Source organism: Passer domesticus, chromosome W, assembly GCF_036417665.1.
Source record: "Passer domesticus isolate bPasDom1 chromosome W, bPasDom1.hap1, whole genome shotgun sequence".
Taxonomy (NCBI): domain Eukaryota; kingdom Metazoa; phylum Chordata; class Aves; order Passeriformes; family Passeridae; genus Passer; species Passer domesticus.
Window position 1 is genome coordinate 40,859,461 of NC_087511.1, and position 22,328 is coordinate 40,881,788.

The 22,328-nt window shown below is 44.3% G+C and overlaps 1 protein-coding gene across 1 annotated transcript in view; it reads right to left on the reverse strand.

Annotated features, from left to right (window-relative positions):
• The window catches only part of LOC135289186 (transitional endoplasmic reticulum ATPase-like), a 61,918-nt gene extending 48,532 nt beyond the window's left edge, over positions 1-13,386 (reverse strand). Inside the window, exons 1-3 of the mRNA XM_064402622.1 lie at positions 13,222-13,386; positions 8,725-8,836; positions 6,616-6,788 (exon numbers count right to left, since the gene is read on the reverse strand). Coding sequence (XP_064258692.1) covers positions 6,616-6,788; positions 8,725-8,836; positions 13,222-13,238 — 302 coding nt within the window. The 5' untranslated portion in view covers positions 13,239-13,386. The remainder of the gene's footprint in view (positions 1-6,615; positions 6,789-8,724; positions 8,837-13,221) is intronic.
• Between the last annotated feature and the right edge of the window lie 8,942 nt (positions 13,387-22,328).

Here is a 22,328-nt window from a genome sequence, read left to right on the forward strand (position 1 = left end):
AAAACCAACTAGAAATGTTTCAAAATAACGCCAGGGCTTGCTCCAGGAATGAAGATTTTTCAACCCAGAAAGAAATACCAAGCCCCGGGAATTCTCCGTCGCTGCTTCCTGGTTTGGAACAATCCCCACAAGCATCAGATTTCCAGCAGCCCGGCAGTCCCAGAACAGGGGTTCCCATCTCCCATCAGAAAATTAAAGAACCGGTTTTACACAAGAGCAGCCTCCACAGCCCGGCACCTGTCCCTGTGCAGCAGGGCCGGCATGGGCTCCATGGCCAAGGTGCATGGGAGCCGGCAGCACCGCGGGGTCCAGCTCAGCCACTTCAGCCACGGCTCAGGCACCGTGGCCCGCCGAGTGCTGCAGGTGCGCGAGGCACCCAAGGCGGTCGAGAAAGACTAAGACAAGAGCCAGAAGTTCACTCTGCAGGGGCAGCGAAATCTACATCTCATTGCTGGGCAGGTTGCCACCAGCACCAAGAACCACTGAGGGAGCCAAAAAATCATCCCCCAGATCTCCTACTTCTGAAACTAGCAAGGCTTTGGAGAAAATTGCCAATGCTCTGCAAAATAGACAAGCACATCACTATGTTCTAGCTAAACCTTTTTTCCTTGCAGTTCTAGGAGAAACGCTGAGACAGTATGGCCTCATTTTCCAATGGGATTCTTCTCAAAATGATCCTTTGTTAATAATTTAATGGGTTTTTCTTTCTTACGGGTCACCAAAGACAATCTTCACATCTTTAGAGATGATTTCTCAAATTATCATTAAGGGCAGAGCAAGGCTTCTTTCTATAGCAGGTTGCAAATTTAAAATAATCTATTTAACTATGATTAAATCCTATTTTGATTGGGCCATGCAAAAGTCAGAAGATTTGCTGTATGCCTTGTTAGATTTTCCAGGTGTTTGCTCCATTCATTACCCAGCACACAAACTGATCAAAGCTAAATTATGCTACAAAGAGAAACCCCTTATCAGTGAAGAACCTTTAGATGCAGTTACTCTTTTCACTGATGGATCAGGACAAACACACAAAGCAGTAATTACATGGCAAAATAAAAACATCAAATCCTGGGAGCAAGATGTTCAAAAGGTCAATGGTTCTCAGATCGTTGAATTGGCTGCAGTTGAAGAGCATTTCAGCTCTTTCCAGAACCCTTTAACTTAAGTCACTGATTCAGCATATTTTGCTAATGTTGTTAAGAGAATTGAAGGGTCTGTTTTAAAAGATGTTAGCAATGACACATTGTGTCTTTGGCTTACCTGTCTTTATCAAATTTTGCTACATAGAACTAATCCTTACTTTGTTGCTCACATTAGAGCTCACTCTGGTCTCCCAGGATTTATGGCAGAAGGGAATGCACGAGCTGATGCATTGGCATCAGCAGCGTGTGATGAAGGAACTGCAAGAGACATTAAAGATTGCACTTCAGTGCTTCCTGCAGCTACCTTACCTAACATTGTTGAACAAGCTAAATTGAGTTATGCCTTTTTTCACCAAAATGCACAGGCTCTCAGACGAGATTTTCACATCTCCCTAGAACAGGCACAAGCCATTGTACGGGCTTGCCCTGACTGCCAGCTTGTCCAGCCTATCCCTTCTACGGGAGCAACCAACCCAAGGGGGTTGGAAAGTTTGCAGAAGTGGCAAACAGATGTCACAAAGTAACCTTCTGTTGGGAAATTTTAAAATATCCATGTCTCTATTGATACATTTTCAAAAGCAGTTTTTGCGTCTGTACATACAGGAGAAACAGCTAAGCATGTTTGCCAGCATTTTTCACAAGCATTTTCTTCATTAGGTGTCCCTCAAGAAATTAAAACTGATAATGGTCCTTCATATGCTTCACAAGAATTAGCCACGTTTTTAAATGACTGGGGTGTTCACCATACATTTGGTATTCTCTATTCTCCTACAGGTCAGGGAATGGTAGAAAGAACACATCAAACTCTAAAATGCATTTTAGATCAACAAAAAGGGGGAGGGGGGGGGGGGGGGAGGAGCCCAGGATACACCTCAAAGAAGGTTGAATAAGGCTTTGTATATTTATAATTTTTTGAATAGCTCTGCAGAAGAGCCAGATCCCCCCATTTACAGACATTTCAAGAACAACAAAAAAGCAAAACTGAAGGAATACCCTCCAGTTTTAATTAAAAGTCTAGAATCAGGAAAAATAGAGGGACCATTTGATCTTATTACATGGGGCAAGGGGTTTGCGTGTGTTTCTACAGATACAAGACTCAAGTGGATTCCAGCAAAAAACGTGAAACTGTACCACCCCTCAAAGCCCGTGGACGCTTCCACACCAGCCAGTGATCCTGTGAGTGGAAGCCGAGAGACAGGCACGCAAACGTGATCTACGCAGAATCACCCAGAGAAAACTGTCTGCCAGAAACGGATCAAAAAAGAATGGAGTTGTATTATTATTTGCGTGGGTGTATGTTACTTTTAACCTTTTGTTTTTATCTTTGCAGTGAAGCTTTACCTGTAACTCAACCAAAAACAAATGTTTGGGTTTCTTTAGCCAAGTCTGCAGGCTCTGACACCATTTGCTTATCTAACACTAGCCCTGATAAACCTTTTTCAACTTGTTTAGTTGGGAGTGCCTTTCCCAGAAGGTTTTGATAATGTTACTTTTGAGAAATACTGGCCATATGATGATCATCACATTTCCCAACTCCTAGCCCAAGACACCAAACTTATATTGATAATTTTAAAATTGATAAATCTGATCTTAAAGAATTAGAAATTTTAGGTTCATTAACTATGGGCACTTGTTATTTGTTTCATTTTGTAGGAAAAAATGGGCCACATTTAAATGTTACTCCTTTTCACCCAGTTTATAGCAATATGACTTCTTGGTGTCATCAAACTAAGCTTCTTATATATGATGAACCTCACACAGATAGTTTTAACAAACTTCCAATTTGATTTCCTAAAGGAATTTGGCTTATCTGTGGAGACAGGGCTTGGCAAGGTATTCCCTCAAAACTAGACGGTGGCCCTTGTGCTCTGGGACAACTTACAATAATTGCTCCCAGTATCAAAAAAGCAATCAAAAAGAAAAATAGAAAAATAAGATCTTCCTTAGGGCATCATTATGAGAGCAACTGTGATAGTGAATTTCACCCTTAGAACTCTGGAAATTCAATTGTTACAAGCATTTTTTTTGCCTCAGTTAAGTTCTGCAATTGCACTGAAACAGTTAAACAAATTAGGGTGTTGGCTAAGTAAAGAAGTGAATGCCACCTCTACCATAATTAGTGCTTTGCTGACAGATGAGGAGGCAGTCAGACATGCCACTTTACAAAACACAGCTGCTATTGACTTTCTTTTACTAGCACATGGGCATGGTTGTGAAGATTTTGAAGGACTGTGTTTTATGAATTTGTCTGATCATTCTGCTTCTATTCATAAACAGCTGCAAAATTTAAGAGATTTAGCTAACCAAATTACAACAGATGAATCATCTTGGTTAGACAATTTGTTTGATGGTTGGAGCTTTGCACCTTGGCTGAAGGAATTTTCTAATTTAGGCTTGATTGTGTTAGTGGTGATAATTGCAGTTATGGTAGTGGTACCCTGTGCACTTCAGTGTGTGCAGAGAATGATGAATAAGACAGGTTCTAGCATCTTTTTTGTTCATCAGAACGGGGGAGATGTTGGGAAGGATGAAAGTTTGACAAGAAAGTCGCACAGATATGTATGCTTAGCAGAAAGATTTTTGAATGTAGAAGCTGAGGAAGGAATAGAAATGGAAGCAAGTTTTGATATAGATGAAAAGAATTGCTGAGCCAGTCTTACTGGATAACCAAGGAAGCAAAGGGTATGTTAGATAGAAGGGGGTTTTTATGACTTAGAGCAAAGGATAAACGCACCTCAAACAAGACGCTTTTACCAAGCAGAAAGATAGCACAGGCAAACAAGTCAGCAGATGTTGCAAGTAGAAAAAAGGTCTCAGAATTTTCCACTGCAAGAAAACTGAAAAACAACTTCTAGCTTAAACTGTAATGTACTAACTTTTAGTGATTGGAGAATAGTAACATGAATATGGCAATTATAGTCGTTATGATAGGCTATAGATAAAAGTTAAGGTATAGATTGGTTCTACTGTATTAAGATGCTCAGCAAAGAAAAGTATATAATGCATTTGTAACCTAAACTAAGGGTCTCCAGGCCTGCCTGCAGATGCAGCTGACAGCTGTAGGCACAGGCTCTGTCGGCCACGACCCTGGACTGCTGTAACGTCTTGGATGTAATAAACTGCATTTGGAAGAGCCGCCTGGAGTCCCGCATCTCTCATTTAGGCTCTTACAGTCAGCAGGTCAAGAGAGGCTCTTTTGAGACCCCACCTAGAATATGGTGTCCAACACTGGCCCCCCCAACATAAGGAGGTCATGGACCAGTTGGAGCAAGCCCAGAGGAGGCCACAAAGATGGTAAGAGGGCTGGAGCCTCTCTCCTATGAAGAGAGGCTGAGAATGTTGGAGCTGTTCAGCCTGGAGGAGAGAAGGTTCCAGCAAGACCTTATAGCACCATCCAGTACCTGAAGGGAACCTACAAGAAGACTGGAGGGACTTTTTACAAAGGCATGCAGTGACAGGACAAAGAGGAATGTCTTCAAACTGAGAGAGAGATGACTTACATTGGATAATAGGAAGAAATTCTTTACTGTGAAGGTGGTGAAGCCCTGGCACAGGTTGCCCAGAGAAGTTGTGGATGCCCCATCCCTGGAAGTGTTCAGGGTCATACTGGATAGGGCTCTGAGCAGCCTGGTCTAGTGGAAGGTGTTCCTACCCATGGCAGGAGGGTTGGGACTAGATGATCTTTGAGGTCCCTTCCAACCCAAACCATTCTGTGATTCCACGAGCTACTGCTGAACTAACTGTAAGGAAAAGGGAGTTGAAAGGAAATCTTTGTTCCTTCCTCTCTTCCTCATAACTTAGAATAGAGTTCCTGTTACTGATAAACCTGATTCTGAACAAAGGTTCTCAGTACCAACCAGGGATAGCTAGGTGTCTGTCAATCCCTTTTTGTGGAAATTAACATTTAGGGTAAAGTCTGAAGGCCCCTTCCCCCTTTTTAAATAGCAATTTCAGCTATTATTTTACAAGATAGGCCAACAGCCTACTGTAGCAATACATCAGAGCATCAAGCTGTGGTAGAGGCAGAAAGCTCAAACTGGCTTTGCCAGCTAAAAAAAGCCTATGGGCAACTGCAGCTGAGCACGCAAGTTTCATATGCTAGTTTGTTAGAGACTATTATGAGATTGTTTAACTACATGCTTTACAGTGAGGATATAGCAGAAGAGTAAATGAAAAGACAGACTGACCCACAGAAGGAAAACAGCTGACAGACTACAAGCAGGAAGCGATTAGTGCATGAATCTGGATTTTGGCAGAAACCAAGCCAAAGAAATTAACACAATAAGTACTTTAAGATCAGCAAGAAAAACTTTGAGGGCAAGAGGTGTGAAAATTCTCTGACCCTTGCAATGAATCCAAGACAATCAGTAACACATCTGATAGGCTGAGAACTGTTACAGACAGTCCAAGCAGAGAAGGGGATAGCACCAGCTGAACTGTCACACTAGAAATTACTCCAACAGTAACCTCATATAAAGTAAGGATTCACCTTTATTTTAAATCCACAGACTAGCTCAAAGCACTGTTCCAAGTACAGTCATGTTTAAAACTTGCATTTTCTAATGGTAGAGAGATGGGTGGAACAGACTTGTCCCTCTCCTCTACAGTTCATATGAAACACATTTTTATTTAAAGATTATTTCAGATATCACCCCAGGAAGTCTAGTGTCAGAAATCAGGTTCCAATTTTCCCAGAACATGCACAATATTCCAGATTAAAAGAATGCTCAGGAGAAATGTCTGCTCTCACATATCTAAACCTGCAAATTAGCATTTTTATGTTTAAGAAATGCTGACATATTTTTTCTTTCCACTCCCATCATAGAATGGAACCTGCCTCCTGTAAGCCAAAATGTATCCTTTAATGCTTTCCCACTACCTTCTGCAAGCATTGTACAAAATTCCTGCAACACTTCCAGCATTCCTAATTTTAAAATTATTTTATAACAAAAATTGGTATATAAACAACCTTCAGGGATTTTTAATATTGATATTTGACTGCTTCAAGTTTTAACTTCTGTTTGTTATAGGGCAGCTCAGTGTTTGAGCTAGCCAAACTATAAGATCAATTACAATGTTGCTTACTAGTTTTCAGTTATCTTGCGAACATAAAAAATTTAGATGGAAAAAACTTGTGAATTCATTTGACAATGTAAATTTGGGAAGAATACTATGACAACAGTGGGGTAATTCAACTACTTAATGACAGGACCAGGGCTTGTGAAGGTCCCAAAGAGTCTTCAAGAATCTTAGTATTAATCTGAATATGCATACAGCCAGAAAGACATGCAAAAGTAAACCGAGATCCCTGATGCAAGACACACTTGAAAACATTTCTGCGACCTCCTCCAGAAGATGCAAGAATACTTCCTGCAGGACCCTGTCTCTGCTATGGAGTAAAACAATTCAAAGCCAGGGCACAAATTATTTAGGCAACCCAGGGATACACAACAGTTAACAAACTAGTCCTCACCTGATGACGTCACCCAGGCGCACTCTCAAGTTGTTTCGAACAACCCTATTCATGCGAATCTTCTCATCTGAGCAGGTATCATCTGACAGAACAATGCAGACTGCTTCTCTCCTCTTCTTTCCTTTTAGCAGGACAGTGTCTCCTCTAAACAGCTGCAGTTCATCCATTTTTGCCTGTAACCAATAACAGCATTAGAACAAACTTTTGACAAAACAATTGAAGCAGTTAGTGACCTGCTGAGCCCCTTACACTGTCACCGGTCTATGGAGCCAGATGAGATTCACCTGAAAGTACTGATGGAGCTGGTGGAAGAGCTCACCAAGCTACTCACCATCATTTATCAGCAGTCCTGGTTAACAGGGGAGGTCCCAAAGGACTGGAGGTTGGCCAATGGGATACTCATGTGCAAGAAGGATTGGAAGGAGGATCTGGGGAACTACAGGCCTGTCAGCCTGACCTCGGTGCCCAGCAAGATTATGGAACAGATCATCTTGAGTGCAATCACACAGCAGACACAAGGACAACCAGGGGATCAGGCCCAGCCAGCATGGATTTAGGAGGAGCAGGTCCTGCCTGACCAACCTGAGTTCCTTTTCTGACCAGGTGACCTGCCTAGTGGATGAGGGAAAGGCTGTGGATGTTATCTACCTAGACTTCAGTAAAGCCTTTAACACTGTCTCCCATGACATTCTCCTGCAGAATGCTGCAGTCCACAGCTTGGACAGGTGCACTCTGCTGGGTTAAGAAGTGACTGGATGGTGTGGCCCAGAGCATGTTGGTGAATGGTACTGCATCCAGTTGGTGGCCAGTCACCAGTGGTGTCCCTCAGGGATCAGTGTTGGGCCCAGTCCTGTTTAATATCTTTATTGATAATCTGGATGGGGAGATCAACTGCACCCTCAGTAAGTTCTCAGATGACATTAACTTGGGTGGGAGTATCTGCTGGAGGGTAGGAAGGCTCTACAGAGGGATCCGGACAGGCTGGATTGATGGGCTGAGGCCAACAATATGAGGTTCAACAAGGCCAAGTGCCAGGTCCTGCACTTGGGTCACAACAACCTCATGCAGTGCTTGGAGAAGAGTGGCTGGAAAGTGGACCAGTGGAAAAGGACCTGGGGGTGCTGGTTGACAGCAGCTGAACACAAGCCAGCGTGTGACCAGGTGGCCAAGAAGGCCAATGGCATCCTGGCTTGTATCAGAAATAGTGTGGCCAGCAGGCTGAGGGAAGTGATTGTCCCTCTGTACTTGGCACTGGTGAGGCCACACCTAGTACTGTGTCCAGTTTTGGGCCCCTCACAAGAAGGACGTTGAGATGCTGGAGCATGTCCAGAGAAGGGCAACAAGGCTGGTGAAAGGTCTAGAGAGTCAGTGATATGAGAAGTGGCTGAGGGAGCTGGGATTGTTTAGCTTGGAGAAAAGGAGGCTCAGGGGAGACCTTATCATTCTCTACAACTCCCTGAAAGGTTGTAGCCAGGTGGGGGTTGGCCTTTTCTCCCAGGCAACCAGTGACAGGGTAAGAGGAAATGGCCTCAAGCTGCACCAGGGGAGCTTCAGGTTGGACATCAGGAAGAATTTCTTCATGGAAAGGGTTGTTAAGCATTGCAACAGACTGCCCAGGGAAGTGATGGAGTCACCATCCCTGGAAGTGTTTAAGAAACAACCGGACATGGCACTTAGTGCTATGGTTTGGTTGACATGGTGGTGTTTCATCAAAGGTTGGACTCCGTGATCTTGGAGGTCTTTTCCAACCTTAATGATTCTATGAATTCAAGCATTTGAAGGAGAGTTAGTTGATTTCGAAGGATTACATCTTAGAAGCAATATACTAGATCTACAAAGGCAGGGGTTTTCACTACACTAGTCAAGATCTAATCCTAAAACCAGACTAAGGGCATGAGCTCAAGTGAATCCTAAAAGTTAGAATCAGAATGTATGTTATCATTTATTAATAATTATTATATATGATTATTCCCACCTCCCTCACTTGTAACTGCTGCAGCTTCTGACACAAATACTTAGATTCATGTTGCAAAATTAGATTTCAAGTTAAAAGACAACAACAGCTTGCAAATTGTCAGAGTAAATGCTTTGCTTTTATAGGTGACACACCTGGGACAGTGACACAACACTGTTGTCTTCATTGATGGCTTCATCAACAATTAACCGATTAGGCCTGTTCTTCTGCTTCAGAATAGCAGTTGATAAGTCATCGCCTTTAGAGCTGGGAGAGAAAACAGAAGTTAAGGAGTCCAAGTGATATTGCTTCCCCTTTCACACCCACCCCTGTTTTGTTCTCCATTTTCTACAGGTTTCTTTGTTGTCTTGTCTTTTAGAAACTATACTTGTTTGCAAGAGTCCTGGTTTTGTCTGGGATAAGAATTAATTTTCTTCTCAGTAGTTGGTACAGTGCCGTGTTTTGGATTCAGTATGAGAATAATGCTGATAACACACTGATGTTTTGGTTGTTGCTGAGCAGTGCTTACCCTGAGACAAGGGCTTTTCAGTGTCTTATGCTCTGCCAGTGAGGAGCTGCAAAAGGAACCAGGAGGGGGCATAACTGGGACAGTTGATCTGAAATGGCCAAAGGGATATTCCACACTACAGAATGCCATGCCCAGTATATAAACTGGGGGGAGGTACCTGGAAGAGGAGCCAATCTAGGTTTGGGAAGGGGGTCTGGCATCAGTCAATTTACTACTGAAATGGATACAAGCTATGAAGCTATCTATAAAAAGAAGTGGTCAGTGAGATGCTGCTGACTCTAAGATGCTTTGCCTAAAAGAATTAGTCAGACTCATCTGAAATCACATAACTGCTGCCACAGAAACAAAAGCTCAAGTCTATTTAGCGTCAAATCCCAGATAAATAGGGAAATTAAAGGACAATGCTGTAGCTCTCCTGACAGGAAGAGCTGTAAGAGTTTAGCCTGTCAAAGCCTATTAGTTAAACCTAGCAAGCCAGTAGAAATATTCAAGTGCTCATGAAAAATGGGGTTTACTTTTTTTTTGAAGATATAAGCACCTTTTCATAATACCATCACAGGACTCACTGCAGCTCTAGCCTGTTACACCATATGTGACATAATTTGTTTGCCTTGACAAAATTGAGCACACCAAACAACAAGGAAATGGAAGGAAGGCAGATTAATTTATTTACTTCAAAATCTAATATAGCAAATAGTTCATTTTACAAAATAAATATGAACTTGAACCAACTGATTCCTAAGGAGCTCTTAGAAGTTGTATATTAGCCAACCACAATAGCAGCAGATTACTGTAACTTGCCTTGGTGGGCATCTGACTACTCTCTCAAAGCAGTCCAGATGTGCCAGTGACTAAGGTCAAAACAAACTTAGCACAGTTTGGTTTGATGCTCACAAAAAAAAAAAAAAAAAAAAAAAAAAAGTCTTCCTTTGTCCTAAGCAAACAGCAAGCACCAGCAAAGAGTAGGAAGCTTTGCGGACAATGGTGCTAGATGTACACTTTGGCTCCATTTTGCTGTTTTAGGGACAAAATAACCAGAAGAAATCAAACCTTGAGTGGAAGTGGCAGAGTAAGCAGCTACACAGCATAAACAGACTGTGTCAGCAGTGCATCACTTGACATGTTCACTGCATTTTTAAAAGCCACCTTTTCCCTCTCTTCATTAAAGAATGCAAAAGGTGAGACATCAACATCCATCACTTTCAATGACCATGTGAGATGTTACAGATTCATTTTCCAAACCCAAAGAAGACACAAGAAAGGCTATTGGATACCTCCAGGGAGGAGCTCGTGAATTCATTCCCCCTTAAACCTAAAACATGGTCCTGGTACAGTCCTAAAAGGTCTGGGATTTCCAGGAAAACAGAGTGCAACAAGAAACCAATAAATCATCAGGCCAAACAGGATCTTGTGGTTAAAGCAGTGGATAAAAACAACCACCTACTTGTAAGGACCTTGCCTCAACATTCCTGGACACTGGAAGTTAATGTAGCATGTATATTTAAAACATAAGCTAAGGGACACAAAAAAAAAACAATTTAGTCTATTCAAAGTGTAAATGCAAATCATATCCTTCTACACATGAAATGTGGATCCAAAGGCCTTTTGATAAGAAACCAATGCCAGACTTTGGCTATATAAGTCATCACTGAAACTGAGCAGCTGCCCCTCAGGATGTAGAAATTGCTGTGCAGCCTAAAAAATGGTCTGGGATACAAGATAAAAATAAATAGAAGAGGAACTGGGCAGCAAGTGGAAGCTTTTGGACCAAAACTTCCAATAAATCAAAAGTTGTATTATATATATCTGGGAAAAAAGTTCAGATACCTTTGAACACACAGAAGTGCTGAAGAGCACAGCAAGATGTCCACTTAGTTCTGCTGAGTGTGAGAAAAAATGTTTTAGTACTGAAGAACTGAATCTGCACTTTCCTAAGAAGCAAAACTGGATCAGTGTTGTCAGTACATTGCTGCACTTAAAGCAATTGAAAAGCTCTCCAAGAAACACAGCATGCAAGTATCTAAATGCATGGGGTCAGCTTCAGTTATCTGACCTAACAGTTCTGCTGACAAAGAAAAAAAAGGTGTTAAGAAATTATGACAGCTACACAGGAGTGATGTTATTTCTCTTACAAGAGTAAGGACTTTGACAAACAAGCACTACCTATCTTCCAATAGCAATTTAGAATATTATTATCACCATTTGCTAACACTGCATCTCTCCTGGGGGTTCATAAAATCATAGAATGGTTTGGGTTGGAAGGGATCTCAAAGATCATCTAGTTCCAGCCTTTGGCCCTGGAAGTGTTCAAGATCTGGCTTGATGGGGCATTGAGCAACCTGGTCTAGCAAAAGGTGTCCCTGCCCATAGCAGAGGGGTTGGAACTACATGATTGTTAAGGTCTCTTCCAACCCAAACCATTCTGTGATTCTACAATTACATCACTTCATCACTTTTCTGTGTCAGAGCTTTCCTTGTTCAGCATGTGATAATGCCCAGAGGCTATGCATTGTGGTAGACAGTATGAAGAGTGAGATCAGAAAGTAATTACCAAATCTTCTGAAAACAACTACCAACCTTCAGAGCTCCACATAAAGTAGGGAAGTAACTTGTTCCTGCATGTCTATGTTAAATATACAATGAAAAGTCACCAACTCAAAATTATTTCAGCTTTAGTAACTAAAGTGAAAACAGTCATGCTTCCTGTATGCTGGTGTACCTTTTTATCAATATCCTCATGAACTCACTTCCTAGATAAAATCTGTCACGTGTTTTGTTACCACCCTGAACATCCTAATTACAGTCTGAAATACTTTCTTTGGGTAAGTATTTAAAAAAAAAATCCCTTGAGTGGAATACCTGATGATTGCAGCCACTTTACTGGAACACCACATGACAATCAAGCAGCGAGTTCATACCCATGCTCAAGATGCTAAATTCTCAGATACTGTTTCAGACAGGTACGCACACAAATCCAAGATTTTTTTCAGAAACACTCTATTAGGTCTTGCAATGCTATACTCTGTGCTGAAGCTCAATTAGACAAGATGGCTGCCAACAGCACTGACCCAAAACATGTAACGAAGAAGTAACTGTTTTCCAGTTGTACGGGAACTTTTTTTGATTCCTATGTGTTGAGAATAATTTTGCAAAAACATAAATTTCTTTTTAATAACACTGCTCACCTCAGACTCAAAATACACCTCTGAGACCATCACTTCCATCACAAGCTCTACCACAGACCTTAAATTCTTGGCCCACCTTGCTGGAACTGACTTAATAAGACCAAGTGGGTCTAAATTGCAGAAGTTGCAAAAGAAAAGGAGAAGATAAACCACAGACACTAAAGGGACTAAAAGAGCCTCTGGTGAAGCCAACAAGTCACTTGAAGTATTCTCGGATTTGAAAATTAGCTTTAGGTTTTATTTTTACTCCTCTCAAGGGACTGTTAAGTGACTTGCACACGTGAGCTGGGCGCAGAGAGGCCAGTATTACTCAACTGACTTTTGAGGAGCACAAAATATGACCCTCAGCCTGGAACTGAAGACAGTAAGGCAAGGCACTGGAGACAAAAATAGAGCTGATTGCTTCAGCTGCCACAGGGGCTAGTCCGGTACAACAAATCTTCCTCTTCCAATGCCAAGTCTTTTCCAGCCCCGATCCGAGGGCCGCTGCGGACCTGCGGGGAGGAAACCAGGACACGCCTCTTCCCCCTCATGTCCCGGCCAGCCGCTCACCCCAGCGCTGGGGGCTCTGGAAAACAAAGCCTTTCCTGGATGAGGCCTAGCCCAGGCGAGATGGCCCCGGCCAAGCCTCGCCCCGCATTACTCAACACTTCCCGAGGAGGCCCGGCAGGCAAGGGGCGGCGGTACCTAGGGCCCCACTGCGGACAAGCTCCTGGCTAGGCAAACACGAAGAGCAGCCCATCCCCCTCCCGGCCCCACCCCCACTTCCTCAGAACCTGAATGACACAGCGGGATCGGGAGGAGGATTGGGCCCGCCGTCAGGCCCAGCCTGAGTGGCGCCGCGCGAAGGCGAGGTAAGGAGAGCTAGGCCGAGCCGGGCCCAGCGCCACCGCAACGGGGCCTAGGCCGCGGCCTGCTGGCGGACGGCCCACACTTACTCGGATCCTGAGGCCATGGCGCGGAGAAGAAAAGAGGTGAGGCGGCCGGCAACAGCTCCTCAAGACGGGTGACGGTAGGTCTCGAACAGACTCGCAGAAGCGATGGTACGTCGGGCGCTTCGGGTTGACTGAACCTCAGAACCGACTCATCGGAAGAGGAAACTCCGCCTCGCGCTGCCTCACCCGCCTACCAACAGCGTGCGTTGACCAATCGGAAATTTCGTCCGGCCACTATCTCAGCCAATCGGAAAGGTGGAAGAGAGGGGACGAGGAAAAAAAAAACCGCGCACTCTCCCTCCTCCGCCCCGCTCCTATTCTCTCCCAATCATCACGAGCCAATAGCAACACCCGTCAGCCAATTGCAGCGCCTTCCTTGCTGTGGCTGTTCTATAGGGCAATACGGGTCGAGCAGCCAATGGCAAAAATCCACCAACGCGAAAATCCAGGCGGAAAGTCCCACTACGACAGCCATCCGAGCTACCCTCGCCTAGCAATTGGCTAAGCACCCGGGGAAAGGGAAACGTGTGGGAAGGATTGCAGCCAAGCAGGAGGGGCGGGAGGCGAGTGCTCGAGTGCGCTTTGCGTGCCCGGGCTCACCTGACTGGACCGCGCGCCTAGGTTCGGGCAGTGAGGCAGGTTTGGACCCGTAAAAGGTGGTCTCTTTGCGGCCTCGGCGAGGCTTTGCGGGCAACATGCCCCAGAGGCTTGATTTTCCCCCGAGTGAAAAGGTGTGTGTAGGGACCCAGCCCTTCCTCTCCACCCAAAGGTACCTGTAGGACTCCTTTCCTCAATTTTTTTTTTTTTTTTGCAGGTTTTTCCTTTCCCTGATTGATTTTTTAGGCAGGACTGGACTGCCCCACCAGGCCCCACTGCAGGACTCATTCCTAGCCGCTCGTCCCAGCACAGACCCTGTTCCACCAGGGGTTTGAAGCTCTGGTTCCCCTTGAACCACCTGAAACAGACATCCCACAGCTCTTCCATTACCAGCCACCACTCCACAACCACTTCTCGGTCTGTTTGGGCACTCACATCCTCACCTGGGTGGCATTTCCTTAGGGCTAGAAACATTGCTACAGCCAAGTGGCATTGCATCTACAGCCCCAGCCCTGCTCATATCAGGAGGAATCAGACATGTATGATGCTTGTTCTCAAGCATCCAGTGCTGGCAGGCACTGCCTTGTTTTCTCCTAGATGCTTATGAATAATGTAATTATCTGGTGGTCTCTTCCAAGGAGCCAACTAGTACTTAATCCCTGCCTCCTCTCTTCTGCCCTCCTTTTTCTAAAGCCCAAGCAGTAAGGTGGGACTGAAGAAGAGCAGCTGTGGGGCTCTTCCAGCCCAGAGGAATCTGTCTCTGCTGAATTAAACCTCTCCCAGCAAGGTATTTGTCGTGGTTTAGGAATGGTACTCCCCAATTTGGTGCCCCCACCTAGACTCTCCCAAACCACAGGTTGTTCTCTCTCCCTCCCTCTTCCCCTTTCGCTTTCCACTGGGTCATTGGGATCGGGTTGAGACTTTGAGGCACAAAACATGAAGATCATGGGTTGAGATAAGAACAATTTACTGGAAACAGCAATGAAATTAGAAAACTGAACAGTAGCAGCAACAATATTAATAACAAAAGGTATAAGAAAAAAAATTACATGGAAAGCCCCCAACAATAAACAAATGTCAGACTAGTCTGCCACGTTTTCTCAGCCCGGAGGAACCCCTTCTCCTCAGAAGCAAGAATCCCTTTCCCCCGCCCCCGGCAATGATGTGAGGTGGTATAGAATAACCTCCTTCCCAACTACTGCAAAAGTGAACCCTGTCCTGGCCAGAACCAGGACAGCGTTTTCCCTCAGCATCTGGGTTTTCAATCCCCTCTGTTCATCCCTCACTGTCCAAGTTACTTTTTCTGAAGGAATTGCAGGGCAAAGTCCTCTTAGGGCCCCTTCAGCATTCAGAGGAAGCCACAGCAGCTCCTACCTCACACTTCTCTGTCATGTCCTGTTTCCTCTCCCTCAACTCACCCTTTGCCTTGCAGTTCCAAACTATTTCTTCCTTCTTGTGGGAGAGAAGGCTTGCCAAAAGCTTGGCTAATGTGATTGTGGGACCTTCTTCATACAAAATTAGCTGCACCAAACACCAGGTGGGAGCAGGTGCCCCTTCACCCTTGCTCATTGTTGCACAAAGGCGCCCAGAGCCATGCAGTGTGGTTAGGACAGACCCCTCCCCCCCGAGGATAGAGGGGACACATGGGCACAGGTCTCAACACTGCCACCTTCCCTGGCTAGTGCAAGGTGATTGAAGTCAGACCTAGAGCTGCGTGCTTCAGGCAAAACCACTTCTCTGGGCTCCAAACTACAGTGATCGAGTAAAGCACCAGTATACAAAGCACAGGTAGGACAGACAATTTGACAATCGCATTGCATTATGAGATGGTCTGGCTCTGACACCAGCTCCCTGGAGCAGGGAGCACAGAGCTTGCCCCACTGTATACAGCAGCACAGTCGATGCCCATTTCAAAGGAATGAGGACATCTCTGCCCTTGATCTCCCACAAACCCAGGGCATAGCCCACAGGCTCACAGCAGCTCTAGGCAGCATCAAGGCCATGACTGCAAATGTTCACTCTGGAAAAAGGACACAGTAAAACTTAAAATAAAGCCTCAGCTCTATTAGAAAAGGAGATCTAGTCTGTTTCACTCCTTTGGGAATCCAGCTTTATCCAACAGTAATTTTGAATCTTAGAGGCCTTAAAGGCCTCATGCCAACCTGGTGCAGGGAGACTTCAGCAGCTGGGAATGGGGAGACTGACTGGGTTAGCTTGAAGGGTCCTGGCTTGTAGTCCCAAAGTAAACCTGTATGCTTCTGGCAAGCGACTCACTGTGTGGAAAGGTTGTCTGCTTCAAACACCGTTGGGAAGAAAGGTTTAAAAGTAGAAGAATGGTAAGAAGGATGGTAGATTTGCTCAAGGGACCTTGTAGCTGGCAATGCCAAGGCCTAGAGAATAACAGTGTAGGAAACTCCATGTATTATGCCTAGTGCTGTTTATCCTCTGTCCGTTATGAGAAGTAGAATCTCTGTGTAGAGATAACATAGATCTTTGAAGAGACTTGGAGGCCCTCTCACTGATATGCTTGAGCTCCCTGTTTTGGGAGAGAGAAGATCAAAGCTCAGAGATTATAAAAAAGCACAGAAATCACAGCATGGTGGTAAAATACATATGCGCGGGCCCTTGATAAATGAGTGCAAACAGCAGCCCCACTGCCTACTAACATGGACTGAGCCTGAAGGTGCTGTGTTCCCGCTTGAGTGTCTCCGCCCAGGTGTTGCTTTGGGATCCTCCCAATAGCAAGGTAATGAGATAAATTTACTCTTTGCATTTCAACCATGTTTTTGTGGTTATTCCTGCTGCCTGCCTGTGTCAACTCACACAGACACAAAACCACGTACAAAGGGAAAGGCCTGAAAGAAAGGGAGTATCGCAGCATTAAGAAGTTTACCCCACCTCCAGCTTCTTCCCTTCCATTTGCCATCACAGAACCGGGCTTTGGCTTGGTGCTAGCCCTTTTGTGCCCTGGGGAGTCCTGCAAAGCTACAGCCCATGGTCTCTCAGAGCAGACACGTAGGGAAGCTCTTCATACACACTGGAGCTGTGGGTGCAGGCTAGCAATTGATAAGCTAAAATGTCCACCGTTTGAAACACAGGTGCCCTGGTTTTGTCTGGGATAAGAGTTCATTTTCTTCTCAGTATCTGGTACAGTGCCGTGTTTTAGATTCAGTATGAGAATAATGCTGATAACACACTGATAGTTTTGGTTGTTGCTGAGCAGTGCTTACCCTGAGACAAGGGCTTTTCAGTGTTTCATGCTCTGCCAGTGAGGAGCTGCACAAGAAGCTGGGAGGGAGCACAGCCAGGACAGCTGACCTGAACTGACCAAAGGGATATTCCACACCATAGAAATCATGCCCAATATATAAACTGGGAGAGGTACTAAGAAGGGAGGCCAGTCATGTTTTGGGGACAGCTTTTGGCATCAGTCAGCAAGTGGTGAGCAACTGTATTGTGTATCACTTGTTCTTCCTGGGTTTTATCTCTCTTTTAAAAAGATTTTTATTATAATATTTTATTTTGTTTCAATTATTAAACTGTTCTTAGCCTACAAGTTTTACTTTTAGTTCTCCTCCCCCTTCCTCCGGGGTGGGGAGGAGATGGGGGAGAATGATCGAGCAGCTGTGTGGTGCTTAGTTGCTAGTTGGGCTTAAACCACGACAGTCCTTTTGGGTGCCCAGTGTGGGGTTTGAAGGGTTAAGATAACAACAGATCTGACCACAGCATGTTAAAACAAGATTATTATAAACATTCATTGTACTGGTTTAATAGTTGCAGGTTACAATGTGGATTTATTTGCTCTCACAGTTGTTGCATTTTGTCTCGGGGTTTTGTTCTGTAATACCAGTAATACCTCACTTGCAGTATATGTTCCCTGGTGTAATGTTTATTGTCCTTGGGGCCTGGGCTAAGACTATCATTGTGGGGTACTTTTTAGTATTGGCTTATGATATGACAATGTCACTCATCAGGACACCAATCTGGTGTATGTATTCAGTATTGCAGGCACCTCTGTACTTTGGGAAGCACCTATAGGGAACGATTAATAATCACAACTTCAGCCTTTTCTCCTCAGAGGAACAACATATGGGGGAGACACCTTCCTACATCTTTCTTCCCTCCTTCTTTCTTTCCTTCCTTCTCCTCCAGGCTGATTGCATTAACATTTGAGAACTTTGAAGATTTTGAATACCTTTGAAACTAATCTGGTCTTTTTGCTAGGAGCCAGCATGTTGCTGCATATGGTTCAGGTCTTCTTTAAGGGATGTCCAGTACACCTTGAATCAACTACCCCACGGGTGGAAACACAGCCTTACTATCTGCCGTGGACTGATCCAGACTGTACTGGAACAGGGTGAAGCTCTAGAACACCTGCAATACATTGATAATATCATTGTGTGGGTGTCACAGAGATAAGAGGAAGAGTTTAATATGAAGGGTGACCCAAAAGAATATATTCCATATCTTCTCTAAGTCGACCCGCCCAAATTCGTTTATTGCCTTTAAGACCCGCACTCAGGAAGCGGAACTTCTGTGCTTTACCCAAGTTCACAGAAGGGGGAGGGGGGTGGTGGGGGTGCAGGGTCCCTTTAAAACAGGCAACAGACATACAAAGCACTATCTATTGTTCTTTCTAGGCTCCCGACTCACAACCCAGGAAACTTCATTTTGAAATCCAAAGCTACTTTGAAGTGTATTTCGCGATGTGAAAAACACATTCACTCTCCTGTGAAAATTTTAAAAATTTAATAAAGGACAATAGGAGACAAGGACCATAGAGCAAAGGTTATTATGGCCGGGTGCATCTTGGCATTCAGCCAAGACCACACTCATATCTTCAGATACCCCTTAAATACTTTTTCCCTTACACCAGCCTGTTGCATATTCATAAACCCTTATACATAGTAATTTTTTTCCCCCAAACTAGTTTCAAGAATTGTTTAGCATATCTCCTCCTTGGATCCACCTTTTTAGAGCATGCATATTCCTTGGCTGTGGTTTTAGTCCTTTTTTATCATCATCTTCAGTTTTGGCCCCGGCCCACATTGTCTTCAGACAGTGGGTGCTCATAGTTGGCATATCTGTAGCAGGTGTCCTCTTCATATGTTCATTGGATGTTATCCCATCCAAGCAGGCATTTTAACACAAGCATGCTTATATCAGCTATTTCACTAAGCTTAATCAACAACAGAAAAAAAACTCTATACTTTATAACAAAGTTACTTTAACATTACACATACAAAATCCATTTCAATATTTGCAGAAAGCCAATATTATAATATGTGTCTGTAACAGCAACAACTTCGCTGTGGCTGCCTGCTCTTTTGCAGAGGAGGGGTCAGACCCGCTCTCCACAAAAGTTCCAGCTGCCTGCCGTTTGCCAAAGAAGGGGGGGGCGAAGCTTGCCTGAAGCTGCCGGAGACACTTCTTGTTACTGCAGACAGGACCTTCGCAGCCTTGGGAAATGGTATTTCACACCCTCCAACTGCCCTGTCTGTGGCATGGAGCAGGCAGCTCGGCAGCAGTGACTTTTTTTTTGGAAAAAAATAATTCTTCCGGGTTTTGGCTTTGTCCCTGTCCCCCACAGGTTGTTCTTTGGGGAAGGAGGGAGTTCTGGAACCACGGAGGCTCAGTTTCTGTGTTGTTTTTCCTTTGTGCTTTCATTCAGTCACATGGTCTGAAGAAGGGGGCTTCTCCACCACATTGTTTTCTTTGTTCCGGGGAGGGGCATGTGAGAAACGAATGTTCACTTTACAAATGCAAAAGGTTTATTAAACCTTAACAAAAATACAACAAAAGGACTAAATAAGGAAAAACAGGCCAGGAAGTTGCCCTCGTGGCTGCCTACCACGTGGCTGGCTCGTGTTCAAGATGGATGCTCAGTCTTTTTATACCCCTGGGGGGGGTTGCATCAGCCAACCCTGGCCCCTCCCAAAGTCTGTCAGTCAACTCTTCTTTGCCATTTATTGGTGGAGACTGCTTTCTTGCAACTTGATTGGAGGGTCAGGTGTTGTCATGCTGTGCCCCCCTAGCAACAAGCTTTTCCATTCCCAACTGCCCCATGTAAGGGGCAGATGTGCACGCCTTCTTTTTACCTGTCCTAGATAACCCAGGCTGTCTGATGGCAACAATACGGGGGGAGGGGGAAATGAGCTATGGGGAGAACAGAGGACATCTAAACTACAATAACATAACTATCCATCAATAAAGCTTCTCTTAATATTCACACAATATTCATCCCTTAATTGCGAGAGCAAATCATCTCATTATCCATCTATAACAGGCAGGACTCGGCACTTTTGGATCTAGTTGTTATTGCTGTTATCTTGGTTGTTTCTATTTTTCCATTTAGTAAACTGTTATTTTTTCACTTATATCTCTTCACATTCATCTCTCCTTATTGGTGAAAGGGGGGTGGTTAAAACTAAGGGACGGTAACTCATTGTGGAGTCTGCCCTGTATAATTGTCTTAAAGTATACAGTGGGGAAACACAGCAGAAGTTTTTGAGAAAGAGAAGAAAATAGTTCAAATAATTCTGAAAGCTGATTTAGCCATAAACCAATGTAAGGTAAAGGGACCTGCCCAGGAGATCCAGCTTTTAGGAATAAAATGGCAAGTTGGACATAGTCAGATCCCAGTGGAAGTGATTAACAAGATAACAGCAATGTCTCCACCAACTAACAAGAAAGAAACAGAAGCTTTTTTAAGTGTTTTGGGATTTTACAGAATGCACATTCCAAATTACAGCCTGATTGTCAGCTTTCTCTATCAAGTGACCCAGAAGAATGATTTCCAATAGGGCCCTGAGCCACGACAAGGCTTTGAAAAACTCAAGCAGGAGATAGTTCACGCTGTAGCCTTCGGGCCAATCCAAACAGGGCAAGATATAAAAAATGTGGTTTATACTTATCAGGAAAATTAATCCACAAACAGCAGAGGTTTATGTCCAAAAAGGAGACAGAGGAGTCCTGTTACTTTGTTTGAATAAAGGGAGAGGCCATGGGACATTCCCCTGGGGTCTCTCAAATTTTTGGAGGATGCAGCCTCCTTTTTATCCTAATTTCCCATCTGCATTTCCCTCTCTCTTTCCCCATTGGCTGAGGTACTTGAGAGGTACAGACTCCCCAAATCGCCTAATACCTAAGACCCCCTTCTAATATATACCCCCCTTTGTCTTTTGCTTGTGTTGTTGGAGTTTTGGATGCTGAGAATTTTAGACTTTCTGTGCTGACAGACTCTGACTCCCAGGAGAGCACTGCATTTGACCTGAGGCTGTGGAGAAGGCTTCCAAAACTTATTGATAGCACTGGGATTACAGGTGTGTAGTTGATTAGAAGTGTGTAATATAACAGGGTGGAAAAATTAGCATTTGGGGTTTTAGAATATAGTAATATATATTGTTAATGATATAGTTAGTAATTCGTGTAGATAATATATAGATAGACATCTATAAAATATATAAACCAAACTGGCTGTACATAATGAGAAGGGGGGGTAGGAATTTCATTCTCAGGATGGCAAAACCATGCAGACTGGCAAGGAGATACCAGGACATTTACATACAAAGGAAACCTTGGCTGCACAGGAGATGGGCATTCATGGAGGCATGTGTCCAGTGACACCCAAGAGATGATGGCCCGGATGTGATACCCATCTGAGATAACCGGATGTGATACCCATCTGAGATAACCGGAGCCATCAACACCTGCTGCCTGAATACAAGATTCCGAGAATCAGGGAAATGCATTGATCAGTTCCCGGACTAAGGCTTTGTGCAGCTTGAGCCGAAGAAAAGACCAAACATTAATATGAAAACTTCGAACAAGAAACAAAGGATCTCTGCCACGAGCAAAATAAAACGTATAAGAACCATGGACTGGGGACAGTCGGTGTGGACATGGGGATTTGGTACTAGCGGGTCCATTTCTCACGTTCACCCGTAATCACCGACCGGGGGTGTTATGCTGGCCGATTTGATTGGTGGCAGTCGGGGCTGTATTACAGTCGCGTAATAAATTTTATTTTTAATTTTTTTATTAAAATTGGCTATTTTTCATTTTTCATTTATAACAATTTGGTGACCGCCTGACGAGATCTGATAAGGATTCCAGGGCCCCCTTTCGAAGTCCGGGTGGCGCCCCGCTGAATTCAGTGGTCGGACGAGATCGGGGTAGCCCAGCGGAACCAATCAGATTAAAAACTAAATTTTGTAGCCTAAAAAGCCACAATCAAAAGGCAGGTACAGGCCCAGAGCTCTCAAGGACGGAGATAGTGCTCCGTGGAAGCCGTCTATTTTACTCATAAAATCTACGTGCACGAAGACTCCACACGGGAAAACAAACCGTAAGTATTGTGTGGTTGGGTGGGAAGTGATCGAGTGTGTGTGTGAGACGTGATATTATCATGGAGCGAGTGTGGACCCCAAGATTGCAGTTCTGTCTCTTCCACGAGGAAAGCGGTCGGTCGCAGGGGAAGTGAGTGGAAGCTCGTTTGGAACACACATCAACCC